Below are 17,236 nucleotides of genomic sequence, written 5' to 3' on the forward strand. Positions count from 1 at the left end.
CTACCATGTCAATAATGGAAAAATTAGCCCACAGACATCTGGCATCACAGGACAGTGTGAGAACTGCTGACATCCTAAATGTCTTATACAAATGCAATGAAAAGTGGGGTAGCTTGTAACTTATTTCTGCTTCTTGAGAAAGATAACAAATTAGATATATCAAAGAAAGAATATATTTTCTGTAAAAGAAAGCATTTCTGATTTCAATATTTGACACTATTTGCACTGCTAGTTTTCATTATTTTGTGGTAAAATTAATATTTTATGAAAAAATCTCAACATGCTAATTCTGATTTGCAAGTGTGTATGAAAGTTAGTAGAGACTGAAGGTCATGAGCTGGTTGAAGTAATCATGATGTTCTTTACTGTATGGTCACTTCTTCTGATTCTTCCTGACCCACACAGTATGAATGCTGAAATGAAACAACATTTACTAAGGCCTAGAGGCAGGCAGACAAACAGATGAAGACAGATCAAGTAATCTGGTCTTAGATATGACATGTAAAAAAGTGATGACATTTGCTCACACAGACACACACACACACACACACACACACACACACACACACACACACACACACAGAAAATGAACACATTTTGACTTGTTCAAAGATGTAGTCACAGGTTCACAGGTAAGTACTAGGCTACCTGCCCTTTTGGGTCATTTTAAGTCTAGCCAATATCACTTTCAAAAGTGAGAATTAAACCCTGTGCCTTGTATCTTGAGGTAAGCACCATAACCATTATTCCAACCCCCAACCCAACCGTTCCCACATAGTTCAGAGTTTGTTTGTGTGTCCCCTTATATCTGGATTTCATCAACCAGTCGAACATGCACTGCAGACTGATACTGATTCCCCGCTCAGCCCTTGCTGAGAAACACGATTAGTAAAACATCTGCACCGCATTAATGTTGTTACCTTCTTCAGTGTAACAACCTGCATTTTCATCTGATTAGGTTCATAGGTTCATACTAGGCTATCTGCCCTCAGGCATTTATAAGCCTAGCCAGAGTGTGTATGGCTTTCGCCACCCATATTAAATTAATTTTGCTATGCCCTTTTTCAAGGTTAGTATACTGTGCCTCTGTCTAACAGTGACACAGAAGTGATACCCAGGGTAAACCTATGATCTTCCATCCACTCATCAAGATTCCTCTTGAAGAGAGTCAATGAGGGACTCTGCCTAACCTGGACTGGGATTTTATTCCAGAGTGAAGGGAGCCTCTGGGTTATGAATCTGTCCCTCCAGCATGTCCTATTTATTTCAGTGCTGAGGTTCAAGTCCCTCGAGCGCGTAGCTCGATGGGATTTGGATTTTCTGAGGTGCAGCATGTCCATTAATTCCGGGTTGGACATGGCTTTATACATCAGGCACAGATCGCCTCTGAGCAGGCAGTATGCCACTGAGTAGAGCTGGAGTTTCTTTAACCGGGCAACATACAGCATCTGTTTGAGCCCCTTGATCCTCTTAGTGAGGTACTTTTGGGGTCTTTCCAGTTGCTGCAGGTGTCTGGTAAGGTACATCCCAAAAGGGGCATTGTACTCAATTATGGGCCTGATAAGGGATGAGTAAAGAGGCACGATGACCTCCCCTGATCTAGATGTGAATCCCTTCATGATTAGGTGGGCTATATAAAATGTTTTTCTAACCACTTTGGCCACGTGGTTGTCAAATGAGAGATTGCTATCAACTTGGGTCTCAAGGTCCCTAATTACTTCTTCTGTACTTAATGGATTACCACCTATGTGGTAATTTGTGGGCACTTTGTTTTTGCCAAAGGGGATGACTATACACTTTTTGGCGTTTAGCTTGAGGCCATGGCTCTGGCACAAGTTGTCTGTTTCTATGAGGCCCTTTTGGAGGATGCTTGTGTCGGCTGGAGAGTCTATTATGGCACCCAGTTTGCAGTCATCTGCATATCTGGTCATCAGTATATCTGGTCTGATTAGGCCTTTGTACTCTGTTAATTACATCACTGGTCTGTAACACTGTGGCTCTCAATTGGCCAGTCATGTATAACGTGTAAAGCATATTGTACAGGACTCTCTTGTCATGCTACACATGGTTATTTTTAACTTTTTTGTTGGCATGGCATGTACTGGCTGCACAGTTGAATGAACACGGATTGCTGTGGCTATGCATATTTATTACTGATGTCAGCATCCATGTATCTGTCACTTGTTATAGCGTTTGCATTACAGTATATCTGGTCTGTCCAGAGGAGATTCAGTGTGCACGTATTGCTGAACCTGTTTACTGTGGTTGTCAGTGGCCGCCATCAGAAGTCAGTGGATTTTGTCTGATAAGCAAACACATAGCAGCTATGGGATTTTTGCTACACAAGTGCATAGTAAACAAGAAGTCAAGTACAGAGTGCCCATACTATTCTACATACTTTTTCTGTAAAACAGATATATAATATTTTGCACTGTCTAGGTGACTATTCTTATTCTAAAATGCTGAATACCAGCATATGATAGCAGTGATGGTGCTTTAATTTTGCCCCTAGGATTTTATGGTAGCAGGAAATATCTGGCAGTTGAATCTGACTGACCACTTGCATATTGAGCAAGTCTTTCATCTAAGACAAAGCTTTTGCCATCCCCAAAAAGTGGCATTTTTACCTGGTGAGATCTAAAAGGTTAACATACAAATACCACCACAGATTAAATAATCACCCTGATGCAGAAAGCCTTTGCATGCTTAACTGTTTAAAAAAATGGTCAGTTTATACAACTGTGTTGTATGTTAAACAAATAAAACACAAATAAATGAATAATAACAATAAAATAATAAGCAAGTCTTATAATACATTAATGTTAACAGTTAGGATGCCTGTGCTATACAGGATTGCATTAATAACTACCTTGAACCCATGGAACTCTGTTATATTTAATAGGGAACTTACTTTTATTATCCAGCTGAGCTCGGTACTTCTCAAACCCTTTTAGCCGCACCTTTTCCCCTATCAGATCCATAAACTCCTGGAAGGGGGGATCTGCATTCTCATTGTTGTACATTTCCTCCTCCGTGCTTTGTCCTGCCTTGCAGTACATGATCCCAATCTTCCTCTGGAAATTCAACTGTCAGAAAAGAAATGAGGAGAATATTGTCTTAAAATAAATTAGAAACCGCTGCCTTCTTTCAAGTCATTGTAGCTGCCAGATGTTAATATAGTAACAGAAGCTCATGTCACACTAGATCAACATTGCCACGAATTCAGATTAACCTTACCTAGACTGGGATACATAACTAAGATGTCTGCATCTCTTTTTCACTGCTTTATAATTCATACACTGTGTGGGCCAACTGGGTCAGATGACAGCTGCAACCCCCCTCACAGTAACTCGCTTTGGTGGTGATGTATTATACACTATCTTAGCCAGAATAAATCTTTATACATTCTTTATACAGAGATTTCAAACAAATCAATTTGCAATGCATTGTCTGCTGATCACTTATGCCACCAGAATGGCTTCCATAAAAGCAAACCAATTTAACCCACATACATGACATTCACTCTATTGAATTTGCTTTACTAAGCTAATTCCACTGCTGATAAAATCAGAGGTGGTATAATTTAAACTGATTTACTTTCTATTAAAGCTGACTTTTCTTCCAGCAGCATGTCATACTTAATTCTTGTACAATGCTAGCCTCATGAGAGGACTGGGGGGTTGTTTTTGTGAAGAAGTAGGGGGGGTTGGCATGTGACAGATTGGCAAGAGAATGTTTCACAGAGGTAAAATACAAATGCATGCTAAAACTTGTATGTTTTACAAACACAAAGAAGAAAATGTAAATATAAAGACTTCATGCATATTTTACCAAAACCCAAATAGTGCTGGAAAGAACTGAAAATACACACAGGAAAAAATATATATTACTGTATCAAGAATTACAAAACACAGATAGAAAGATAGAATAATCAATCAATCAGTCAATAAACAGCCATAAGCAAGCCTATTGCTAAGAAATACAGCAAAATACATAGCCAAACTCAAACTATTCGCTATGTAAAAAAAAAATCATGCATTATATTTTATTAAATAATAAAGAAAATAGCTTTCTTCAACACCCACGGAAATATTTTTATTTTCTTATTTTCAAACTGAAGGCGGACAGGTGCAAGTACACTTTTAGTCATGACCTAGGCCAAAGGCAAATGTTATATAAAATGTGTAATTTTCTATTAAAAGCATATTAAATAATAATTAGATTAATTATATGCCTTATCTCTTACAATTATTTTTGAGTAGAAATGAAAAAAAAAAGTCATTTATAAAATGCAAATTAGAAGATAGACAAACAGATCAGATGATCTAAAAGTAGGACACAGAAGACAAGGAGAGGAAACATGAGCTAAAACAGGTTCGTTACTAGGGAATCATTTATATTGAGATAGTTGGTGACCATAACCTCAGACTGCATAAGCAGTCTGGACAAACCCAAAAATAATGGGGCCTAAAAATAGGGAAAGGTTTTAAATGCTGCTCTTATAAACTAAGAAAATTTCCAGAATAACTGGTTTTGTATTAATATGTATTTTCTGAAGATATGAAATCTGAAGCTCAAATGTCCGTCATTATTTAGTGACTTCAGTCCTCAGTGATTTGTCAGAAAACCACAAGTTGTGTGAAGAACAGATCAAAAATATGAGGTAAAAATCTAGACATTCTGCAAAAATCTGGACAGTTGAGTAGTATGTTGGTGAGGGTGGAATAAAACAGAATGACCAGAGAGAGAGAGAGAGAGACTACTTCTTAAATCATAGACCCTAACGTCCAGACTGCATTAGTAAGCCTGGGGATGATGTGGATATGAGCTTCTGTTTGTTGGATTTGCAAGCATATTTGTGATTTAACTCGGATATTTTTTCAGTCAATGGTGAGCAAAAAGCAATATAAATTAATGTGAACCTTATAGTGGCAAAAAAGTTACCTCTTTCTCTGGGAATATGTTAGTGGGAGAAAGTATAGTACAGTACATTATAAATGTGTGAGCTACTGCTGAATTTCAAAATAATTTATGCATGGTAAATAGCTACCCCAAGCTTGTGATCTGAATTTTAACATTAGGAGATTCAAAACAACGGATTTGTGTTTGTTATTTACAGACATGCAGCCAAGGAAAGGCACAGGCTCTCATAGGTAGCACTACTATTACACACTGTTCTGAAAGAACTGGCCAGTTGTGTAAGATGCAGGTCTGTCAGCTGGCACAATGCCAGGGCACTTCTATGGGCTAGGCTTGTAAAGGCTCCAGGGCCATTAGCCTAGTACACACATATGAACCTATGTAAATGTACACCTGTGTGTAACACACCTGGATAAGTAAACGTTCCTTTTATTTTATACCTATAATCCCATACTTCCAGTACTCACTCTGATGGCAGGATGCAAATATTTTATGTAGACAACAATACCAAGCCTCCTTAGCTATAAGCTGCACTGCTTTACTGAGGGTATTTGTATCATAGTCTGCCTGCAGATCAGGTTGTGCTACCAATACCCCCCTTGTCCATTGTAACATGTAATGTGGCCATAATGGTCAACGTAAGATGTGCTATGGCCACAATTGTCTTGATGTTGTGTATTTTATTACTCTCTTTAGGTCATGTCTGCCTATAACATTTCTTTGCTATGTCAGTAGCACAATGTATTCTGTTGTGTTTGCTGGCCCTCTGTCTTTTCTAGTGTAGTGCTGACTCCCCTGGAATATAATCCATCTTTTTCTCTACATCTCAGTTGTTAGAACTGGTAACCATGCTATGATACCATCGTGCTAACCACTGTCCCATAGATATGGCTAGTTACATTTATTCAAAACCTATAGTGGTCACTCTGCCATTGATAGTTGCATATTGCATCTGCAACATCTGACTGATCGCCCAGATCATAATCATCTCCCAGTGACGACTCCCTATGCTGAACAGTCCATTTCCTGCAGCTGGTCTTTGGCTGGTGTCTGAGTGTGTTGCCAAATGTTGGCTTTTGACTTGTATAATAATGTGAGTCATTAATCTAAAGTGCTATGAACCTGCATTCTCTAACACCATTGCTTCCATTCCCCATTAAGGTAGTGTTCATGTTACCCACTCTGCTGAGTGGGTGCATATCTTTACATTCTTCAGGTGCTACAGTGACCCACTCATCTCTCCCATAGGTGGCTTGTAGAACTGAAATCACTAATTGGTCTGCAGAAGGAAGAGAAGACATGCATGCTCCCATACATGCATTCCTCTCCTCAGCTAAGCAGATGGAAGCTCTGCCCAACAGCAGTGGCTAACCTGTCCACTACAAGTAGGCAAAATACTCACCCACCAGTCGATGTCACCAATGTGGTGGGCTTAAATTCCCCCAAAATAAAGTCTCTCCAGCACCTGTAAAGCAAAAATCAGCGATAAGATTGTACTAACTAAACCAAAGTCAGTGAAGTTCTAATGAAGTCCTGCCAAAATTAAAAAGACAAAAGTGCTCAACATGTAATAAATACAGTCTTGTTTTGGTCATTTGGATTATTTTGATTTTCTACAATTATCAGAAGTCTGGCTGAGCACTAGAGTGTAATAATTTAGCTCTCCAACACCTGCACCTCATCAGTTATCTGGTCATAGTAAAGGCTTCATCTTTGTATGCTACTGGCCAGACAGAGATGGAAACATTCTGAAAAGGAAGCATTAATGGTTTTGGATAAGGGGATGATAATGGCAGATTTACATTTGGGAGATAATTCCTATTTCAAGACAGAGACAGAGAGGTTAGATTTTGCAGTTTACTTCAACATTGTTAACAATTTGAGGCAGGGAGTGTCAAGTTTGGAGGAGTTTGTTAAAGTAGTTTAACATAGCTTGACAGCTTTAAAAAAAGCAACGGAGATCTTCCTTTCTCCTGTGCTTTGTTTAAAACTGTCTCACTATGTTAAACCAGTTTAAGCAAGACAGCTTTAAAAAAAGCAACAGAAAAAGGAAAATCTCTGTTACTTTTTTTAAAGCTGTCTCAGTATGTTAAACTTCTTTAACATAGCGAGACAGTTTCTAAAAAGCAACAGAGATCTTGCATTCTCTGTTGCTGTAAAAAAAAAAAGACATAATAATGGAAAAAGCTCAGACGACTGGACCTTTTTCCATTAGTATAAGTCTGATTTACAATGTGCACACTGACCAATCAGCGTGCACGTTTTGGAATATTAATGGGGGGTTGTTGTATAATTAGCAATTTACAATTCAGAACTCTACCGCATTCTCAGATCATGTTATGGAAATATGCTAACTTACCTCACTCTCAGAGTTAGAGTAAACATAAGAGACTGTTTTCTTCTCTTTAGTCCTTCTAATTTGGGCCTTACAAAATAAAAAAAAATGTTAAAAAAATCACATTTTTAAGGTCTCTCTGAAGAAATACTACTTCCAATAAATATAGAAAATATCTACTAAAACAATCTTATTAGTAGAAATAATCACTACCTGTTAGTATAACCCATAGCTGGGTGAGGGTAATGCTGGATTTACCCACGGTTGGCTTTGTTTGGTCACTCGGGTACTATTATGCAATGACATTATTTAAGAGAAAAGTGACTTACTTTTCTTAGATAATGTCCTGGTATAACGGTGCTGTGGTGCTCTTCTGCATTTTCCCCAGTATCCTAGGGCTTTCTTGATGTACTGAGCACGCATATGGGACTTATGTTCCCATGCTTAGGCAGTACAGTAGTGCTGTGTGAAGGAGGTAATGGAGAAAGGAGGATCTCCATTGTTTTTATTTTGTTTTTAATTAAAAAAAATAATGAAAATGTCAGACTTTCAATGTACGGGAGAGATGGCACAGTGCAAATATAAGGATAATCAGGTACATTTCTCTGGTTTTGCATAGCTTATCTGATTATCCTTGTATTTTTCTCTGTCCCATGTGTCTCGTTGTTTTGAAGTGTCTGTTTTTTATTTTTAAATAAAAACGTATAGTTTCTGTAGCATTTATCAACAGAAGAAAGGCAGGGCCACCTGACTTTATTCCATTGGTATATAGGTTCATAGGTTAGTACTAAGCTAACTGCCCTTGCGAGTCATTTTAAGCCTAGCAAATTATCCCTTGTGAGACTCAAACCCTGCACCTTGGGTTTGTAAGGCAAACACCTTAACCATTAGGCCACCCTCCCAACCTTGGACCTTATGGAATACAGTACAGGGCATGGACTGAATCCTCATACCTACTCAGTCTAGCGATCTAAACCTCTTTTGCAACATCAAGAGAACGGTTTGATAAGACAGGTATATCTCACAGAGGATAATGCTGCAGTTAAACAGACTCTCCAGCCACATAAAACAAAGTTCAGCCCTGTCCTTATTCAAAAGCACAACTTAGAGCTCTAGATGGGAAACCGAAAATTTACCTCATCTCTGCCCCCTGTACTACTAATAGACACAGGCAGCTCCTGAAAGCTTTACCCCATGCATGGGTCCCCTCAAATTATCTATGGTATGACCCCAGTTATTCTCATTAAGGGTAATATATAATTCTAATAGCACAGCATTGCACTCTTGTTGTGCACTTGCTGTACTAACAAAATAGCTAGCCAAAACCTGCCCAGAGGATGAGAATTTTTTTTTAACTTTAAAAACGAATTCCTACAGATTGACAGAAAAAAAAAACTATATGGAAAAAATGAATTGCCATAGCAACCACTGTTCTGATCAATGCCTGTGCTGCAGAGATAAAATGAAGAATAATATCAAATGCTGTTTGACTGCATTATTCAACACAAATGTCTAGTTTGAAAAAGAAAATGACCAAGTCAAAAACTTACCTCTTGAATTTAAAAAATCAAAACATGTTCACTAAACGGAGTCAACTACAAAATTACTGTAATTAACCAATGCATGACAAAGTATAGTTGTGTTAAGAACTCATACTAAACAAAACAATTTAAGTACCTGCTTACCAAAACAGATCTGCACGGTCATGGTCCACCCTCTTCAATACCTTCAGGATTCAGACCGCAAGTTTTGGTCAGAGATGTTTTTATACATCTTTCTAGTTTTTAAACCTCTAGGCAGAAGCAGGGATCTGGCCTACCTTTGAATAGTATACTGCAACCCCAGCGTCAATGTAACATGCATAACCATGCAGTTAACTAGAGCAAATGAAGGGCAACTGTGGCCTGCATGATTAGCAAGTCAGAAAGGTTCAGAAGGGATTCAGTCAAAAATGTTCCTCAAGAAGATAAGGCCAAAATAGAGGGATTCACACTTCACAAGGTCATAATGGGGTTGAGAATGATCTTGGACTTGGTCCTGTTTGGCTTTCCTAAGAACCCTGGATACCAGGGGGGGAAACAGAAAACCTTAGACGAGTCCTGGAAGCCAATTCTAGGCAAGAAAAATTCCTGAGTTTCTTTCCAAGACAAAGAATAAGACAGAAATTGCTGCATCTGGCACTGGTGAGGGATGCACATTGGTCACAGCAAGGATTTCCTCAGTGACAGAAGAACTTTTGTGCAACAGATAAGCTATGGGATTATTCAAGTGGCAGCAAAAAGTAACATCTAATGCCTGATCGCCACATTACTGGTTTCCCCAGGAATATGGCTGACTAACAGAAAGCAGCTGAATGACACTGTCTACTCCCATAACCTCAAGGCTTAATTCATGGAACAGGAATTCTATCTTGCTTCTTCATGCACAACAGCAGTCATATCTTCAGAGTGTACTGCAAGTTCTCCTTGAAGAATTGAATCCATAAAGGCCTACAGAGTGAGGAGGACTGCCCTCATCTCAACAAAACTGATTAGCAGACTGGCCACTGGGTATGACTAGGGTCCTAATACTGCCTACCTTTTGTGGCAGTGCTCCTTCTCTCCATCCTGGGATTGAGGTGTCAATGAAAAGTCACTGTGGGTAGAAGGAAATGAAAGGGACTGCCCCGAATCAGACTGAAGAAAACAATCCATTATACTGATGTACTTAGAAATTCCTGAATGTTCATTCTTGGTCTGTGCACCAAGACAGAATAGTTGTGTAAAACCTTACCATAACCATAGATGTCCTCCTCTTCTATGTTGCAGTACTCATTTGGTGTGGGATTCTCCGCCTCAAGTGATCTGATGTCAGCTCCTATACAAAAGCCCCCACCTGGCCGCTGCAAGTGTGTGGACATCACACACGTTTGATTTACAATGGGCATGCTGGTTGGGCTGACCAATCAGTATGCTCGTTTTTCAATGTTGCTGGCCAGTCATTGCATAATAAATAACATTCAGCAATAACGTATTTAACATTGATCATTAACAGAAAGTTCTGCTTTTGTAGCACTATGTACCAGTGAACAAGAATACATTTGTATCTAGTGGTCTGTCACTCTCCTTTGCATTAATACGTTATAGCAGGTTCAGCCAAAAAGACTGCAGCTGTTTGATGTGTTTTTGTTGCTACTTGAAACAAATGGAAAAAATACACCTCCCTTTTTTCTAGCTTCCTGAATATAGCCACTATGATCAATGACACTGACATTAATATTATTAAAATGAGATCAAAACAAAGATTTCACTTATAAATGTTGGTTTAAGCTGTCTTTATTGTTAGTGAAATACAAAGATAAGACTTTGTGACATCATTTACATTCAATTAATCCTGAACATATCACAATTAAATGTTTCAATATGGATTTTACACAATCTGTAAGAGAATGAATGATGCATCTTGTATGTAATATAGATAGTAGTTTAAACAATTTCTTGTTTACTGTAATTTTATATTTTCTAGTGTGAATCCTTTCTATGGATACTGATGTAGTTGTCAGAGGAAAGGTTTTATTAGTATTTTTATTTAGCATTGTGAATTATTGTCCTTAGTACACTTTACGTATTTACTTATTTGTTCAAAATAAAAATATTTTTAAATAAATAAAGAGACATGAAATAGATAAGAGAGAGATGAAAAATTCCACATTAATTGTGGAAAGATCATTAGCAGAATAAAAGCACATGGGAGGAATCCAGAAGTAATATTATCAATTAATCAGGAGAAGAAGCAAAGATATGAAGGTCCTGTGAGTCCAGTTTGATTCAGTTCTACAGCTATCAACAGTCAGGAGTAGAAATGCTCTATATGGAATTGCTGTATTAAGGTCTTAGCAATGCATATGTGACTGTCTTACAGGAAACTGGTGCATTAAAGGATATGAGGGTGGTGGCAACATGGTTCCTAATTTTACAGGTTCATAGATTAGTATTAGGCTAACTGATCTTGTTGGCTATTTTAAGCCTAGCCAATTACTCCACATGAAAATCAAACCCTGCAGCTTGTGTTTGTAAACAAAACACCTTAACCATTATGCCAACCTCCCACCCAGCAGATGGTGGACTGCAACGTACTTATTTGATAAGAAGCACACAGGACTTGTCAGAGTCAAATCAAAGAAGTAAAGACAGTAAACAGAGTAAACAGAATAAACAGTGAAATGTCACACAGGGTTCAGAGCTGGGACTAGTCCTGTTTAATGTATATGAGTATGATATCAAACTGGGGCTGGATAGTAAGATTATGCTGCACTCAGATAAAAGAATGATTAGTGAATAGTCATGGATGTGAACCCTTACATCTCACATTGTGGTCAGACAGGCAGCAGCTGGAGTTTAATTGTAAAAACGTACAATGCTGTCCACTTTGTTTATCTATCTTGGAATGAGAACCTTCATGGTACTGTCTTTGTGATGTATAAGTAAGCAGAACACAGGAGAAAGATCATTTGAAACAATATTAACTCTGAGCTAAACTGGTCTATGGAATGTGAGAGATGAATTGTAAAAGTCAGTATGTAGTATGTTTCCATTGTAGATGGCATTGTTGAGACAACAACAACTGGAATACACAACCAGAGAGAGAGAGAGAGAGAGCTCCATCAGTCAGAAGCAATCATGGGTTACCAAACAATCTACATTACTTAGGGATGGTATAGGAAGACAAATTCAGAGTTGTGCATGTATGCATTGGAAGAGAGAAATAAATGTGGGAATATGACCAGGACACAATGCATCATGGAAGAAAGAATCACAGAAGAAAGAGTGGTAGCTAAAATAGGGATAATTCATATTACTCACAGAAAGAGTAGTAGGGTTCTTGAATGTATTTCTTGAGACAGTCATGAAGTGTAAATCATCAGTGGTGTCCAAAGCAGTTTGGGGTGTGTAAGGAAAGGCAGAGGTATGGCCTGATTATGGACAGCTTCACAGTTTGCTCACTTCAGAGAATTTGGCTATGAAAGCTACATTAAAAGAACACCTCTTATTATCAATAAAAATACATCCTTTACACAATACTGGAAAGATATTAATTGGAAATGCTTGCACAGAGCATTCTTAACTCCAGATAGAATTACTAAAATTAATTCTTCCACAAAGGGAATATGTTGGAGATGTGCGCAAATACACAATGCAGACTGGAATCACATTTTTTTGACTGTGTTAAAATTAAGCCATTTTGAAATGGTATTAAAAACTTTTTGCAAGCTTTATTTAATGAATCGTTTAACTAAACTAAAGCTCTAGTATTATTAAATGTGTACGATGGTCCTCAATTGAATAGGTCAAATATGTATTTAGTATGGACAATACTTGTAATTTCAAGAACGTATATAACAAGAAGATGGAATATAAACACAATATCAACTTTGGAAGACTTCTGCAGCCTACTGAAGACCACGGCATTGTTGGAAATTAAAATTAAAGAACTAAGGATTCATCCTAAGCCATTTATTAACAATCCATGGAAAAAAGTCTTATCATTGATTAACACTTTACAATAACTGAACAGATACACTCTGATAACTGGATTGTTATACCTATAAAGTAATTGTCTATATTGAGCTCTGTTATTGTCTCAGGCTGATGGAAATAGTGTACATAGTTATTTAAGATGTTATATACAAATGCTATGGAATTTATTCAACTGTATTTGAACAATAAAAAATGGTTGAGGAAAAAAAAAGAACACTTCTGTCTTCCTGCTGTCCAGGACTGTAGCAGATTAAACAGAGAGCACAGGATTTTATCAATCTCAGTAAAGTCAAGACTTGATTAAATTAACCACTTTAGTTAAATGCAGTTTAAATGCACATTGTGGCTTTACTGTTTCTGAGATTACAGAACTTTCAGGTAATGAAGTTTTCCCTTACCCTCAAGACTGAACTGATCAAGTTTGAATTACTGCATAGATAGTTGTCGGGTGGTAGAAATGTTGAACTTACCTCTCTGCAAAAATGCTTAGGTTTTATTTTGTTTTAAAGAAGACATGCTGTGTAGTTTATGGCAATAATATTGCATGAGACAATGTTACTTTCTTTGGTTACTATTATTAGCACTATCATTTTAAAACTGGCTAATGGTTATGTTCACATCCACGGTGGTGCAGCGGTAGCATTGTTGTCTCACAGCAAGAGGTTCTCCCATTCGATTCTCGGCTGGAGTGCGGGGAGTGCCTTCTGTGTGGAGTCTGCATGTCCTCCCTGTGGTTGGGTGGGCGGTCGAAAGACATGCGTAAATGGGCATGCCTTCATTGAAGGTTGGACGTCGAGCTGGCACCTCGGAGTTTGTGAAAATTTACTGCCAATCATTAGCGGACCGGAGTTCTGTTGTGGTGACCCCTAACCGGGAAAAGCCGAAAGACAGCACAACATTTTAAAACTGGCTAATGATTATCTTCCTCATTACTTGTTTATTATTTCTGCCTATATGTGCCTCATTTAAGAAACTGATTTATGAACTGAAATATTCCATCCATTAAAAAATGAACATTTTAGTTTCTGACTTTCTTCCTTTTGAGGATGAAGCTTCATATTCTTTTGCCATGATTCACTGAATAACTTCTGGGCAATGCTACACCCAGACAAATAAAACTGATCAAAAGTTTGTAGTGATGAAAAGGATAAAACAAAGCATTTTCTGTAGGGAAACAAGCCACCATGCACTCCTCTCATAAGGGGATTTTACCCACTCACGCCCCTTATTTATATATACCAACTCCATGGTCACACATTGTGGAGGCAAAGAAAAAGTGAAAATGCAGTGAATTATTGACTGTACTACAAACAAAGCAGTCCTGTAGATGATTTCCTAGAGCAGATACCATTTATGATTTACTGGTCATCCACGTCGGACTTAAAAGTTTTAGCCTAATCTGCTTCAAGCTCAACCACTAGTTGGGCATCTGAACTGTTATCGTATTTTGCATAATATTATGAATTATTCAGCAGCCAGTATCTCTCTCACACACAAATAGACATGCACACAGAAAATGTCTAGAAGAAAGTCTTCACTCCACCAGAAATGCACTTTCAAACATCTTTAGAACACACATTATCTGCTATTACAATCTGTTTTTGAAAGAGTATTGCTACTTATCAATTTGTACAGATAAATTAATGTTTTCACCCTCAATGAATACCACGTTTGTGAAAAAAAAGCACTTTAATAAATTCTTTAAGGCCTCAAAGAATATTTTACAATTATATCCATAGTTTTGGAAGGAACATTGTTTTAAACTTTGCCAGATGAGTTCACATGGCCTGAACTCTGCTCTCCAGTATTTGTGAAGCTATTGCTTTGCATACAAAATAACTGAATGTGCAGATTCAGCAAGTCATAGGATGTTTTTGAACAGATGGGCAATGTAGTTATTTTAATAATTAATGTCCTGAAGTCATCAAACATGTTACCACTGGCAGTTTCAAAAGCTCCCTACCCTCGAGGTTACTTTTACCTTGATATGGAAAATTACTGAAAAGAATTATAAAAACAGTCCTTTATTTATTACTGCTTCAGAACACTATGAAAGATATTTAAGTAATTAATTTGGGAGTAAACAGAAAGTGGGTATTTCATAAATAAATTAAAACTGTATAAACTGGGAATTAAAAGATGTACAGAAAATCAACATTGTGAGCTAGACCATTACAAAAATGCATGCAGAGAAATGCTTCTGCTATAAAATAAATGACATTACAATCCTGTAGTACCACAGGGAAAATAAGTGGCTGTTTTAGGGTCTATATTAGAACACCGAATATTCAAAATTTAAAACATCGAACATTCAGAACAGCAAATTCATTCCTAGGGAAAAAAATTGCTGTTCCAAAACACATACACAAAACACAAGCACACCAAACAAACAGCAATCCTCACACTTAACCTAAACTTTTACACCTAATCCTACACTAAACTATACATACACCACTAACTAACCACTTACCTTAACCCAAACCCTAAGCCTAAGGTCCGTCACTATTGCACAGTCACCTCACCCGCACCCTAACCCTAACTCACCTACCCGCTCTAACCCTCACGTCCGCACAATCGCACACTTACCTGACCCGTGCCCTAACCCTAACTCACCTAAACCACCCTAACCCTCATGTCCACGCAATTGCACACTTACCTGAACCTGATCCGTGACTTTCCAACCTACTCCCCCATTTTACTTTAACATTAGTAGGTGTTGACATTTTCAAGGTCTCGGAATCTTCCTTAAATACCTGGGAACTACCTGGTTAAGAAAGACATATATAAAATAAATAGTAATACTAGCAGTGTTTTGACTGGAATAATTAGGTGAGGTGGGATACATGTCTTTGCTTTGTGTCTTCTGTTATAAGCAGAAAAGGTAGCTGTGTCATGCTGTCCCACTGCCAGAAAGGACTGGGATGATTAGATGATGCGATACATTTTACTTTATTTGGTAGCCAGTGGGGAAAATTATATGCTCTGTTCTTCCTTTCTAGACACGTCGGTATTAAATCACTGTATCTAGCTTCAATTATGTATAACCTCTTCATAAAGGACTCAGGTTCACCAAAATCTTGAATAGCTATAATGTAAAACCTATTTTAGTATAGTAAAAGGTACCCCATCACCTGTGTGCCCCTGTAGTTCCTATTCAATTATTTTAACAACCATAGCTTTTTCACAGACTGTAGCTTCCTGCAAACTTAGGATACTCTGTATTTGTTATAAAATCCAAAAACAATGTTCTCACAACGTCAAGAATCCAGCAGGACAGAAGTTATGTGGGGATCTATGTACAGCATGGAGAAAATAATTTGCTATAGACTCAGGTATCAAACGCTGGGCATATGCATCATTCTGTGAAAGCAATCTACACTCTGGAAAGTTGCACTTTGTGAATCCATCTAATTCTAAAGCAATAGATAGGCAGCTTTATAGTTTGGGTTTACTTCAGTGAACATTTCTTTTTTTACTTGTATTTATGATGTTTCAGAGCACAGCATTTTTTATTTAGCTGTCTGTATAACAGGAGTGCATACTGCTCTTAGCTTAACACTAAACCTTTACTCCATTGAACAGTAAAATGTGTACTAGTGCATTGCTATGAGACATAAGGCACATATCCGCATTCAGGCATGCACCATTTAGTTGCAATGATGAAAAATAACAGAACTACATAGCAAAATGCTAACCTAAAAACATTTTTCATTCTTTGGGAATAGTTAATATATTCCTGCTGTCCCTACACTAGAGTTTAAAACAAACATTGCAGAGCTACACACGCCTTTGTTTGTCATTTCATTTCCTCTATAAAGCTGACAAAGGATACAATTGAACAATTTGTAATTCATTTCCAGTCTTTACAGGTTAAAGTGGCTTTACATGCCTTTATGTGATTGTTAGCAGTGCGTGCATATGAAGGAGCTGCATTTAAGTCTGAACTGGGAAACAAATATCCACTTTTGCTATGTTTTGCTAATTCTCTCCTTCCTTGGTTATTTTGCATCATTTGCTATTAAATTAACAGAGCTGTTAAAAAAGGCAGAAAATGACAAGCTTGTACAAAGAGCATATCTAACAGCTGATGAAAATAATGGTCCTCTGAAACACAATGTGCCTAATATAGAGAATTACGATCTGGTCAACATTCATAACCAGATTATCATGTCACTGAGAACGGGATTCATAGAAATTCACTCTAACAATGACTTTCTTGGATTTCATTTCAAAAATACATAAACTGTAGTGTAACTGGAAACCATATCACAATTCTTTGTATTACTGCATTGAATAACTTTTGTGAATAAACTTTACACACTTACCTGAACCTGTCCCGTAACTTTCCACCACAGCGCTGAAAGTATTGAAGCAACAGAAATGGACAACCGAATTCTTTCCCTAGGGAAAAATTTGGTTTTCTGTTTCTTCGATATTTTCAGAGTTTGCTGAAAACGGGTCGATA

General features: G+C 37.6%; 1 protein-coding gene across 3 annotated transcripts in view; it reads right to left on the reverse strand.

Annotated features, from left to right (window-relative positions):
* The window catches only part of LOC122792925 (signal-induced proliferation-associated 1-like protein 2), a 2,084,855-nt gene that overhangs the window by 560,207 nt on the left and 1,507,412 nt on the right, over positions 1–17,236 (reverse strand). For all 3 annotated transcript variants that reach the window (XM_044060495.1, XM_044060496.1, XM_044060497.1), the window contains one exon: positions 2,912–3,086. In XM_044060495.1, coding sequence (XP_043916430.1) covers positions 2,912–3,086 — 175 coding nt within the window. The remainder of the gene's footprint in view (positions 1–2,911; positions 3,087–17,236) is intronic.

Source organism: Protopterus annectens, chromosome 2.part0, assembly GCF_019279795.1.
Source record: "Protopterus annectens isolate FY-2018-M chromosome 2.part0, PAN1.0, whole genome shotgun sequence".
Classification (NCBI taxonomy): Eukaryota; Metazoa; Chordata; order Ceratodontiformes; family Protopteridae; genus Protopterus; species Protopterus annectens.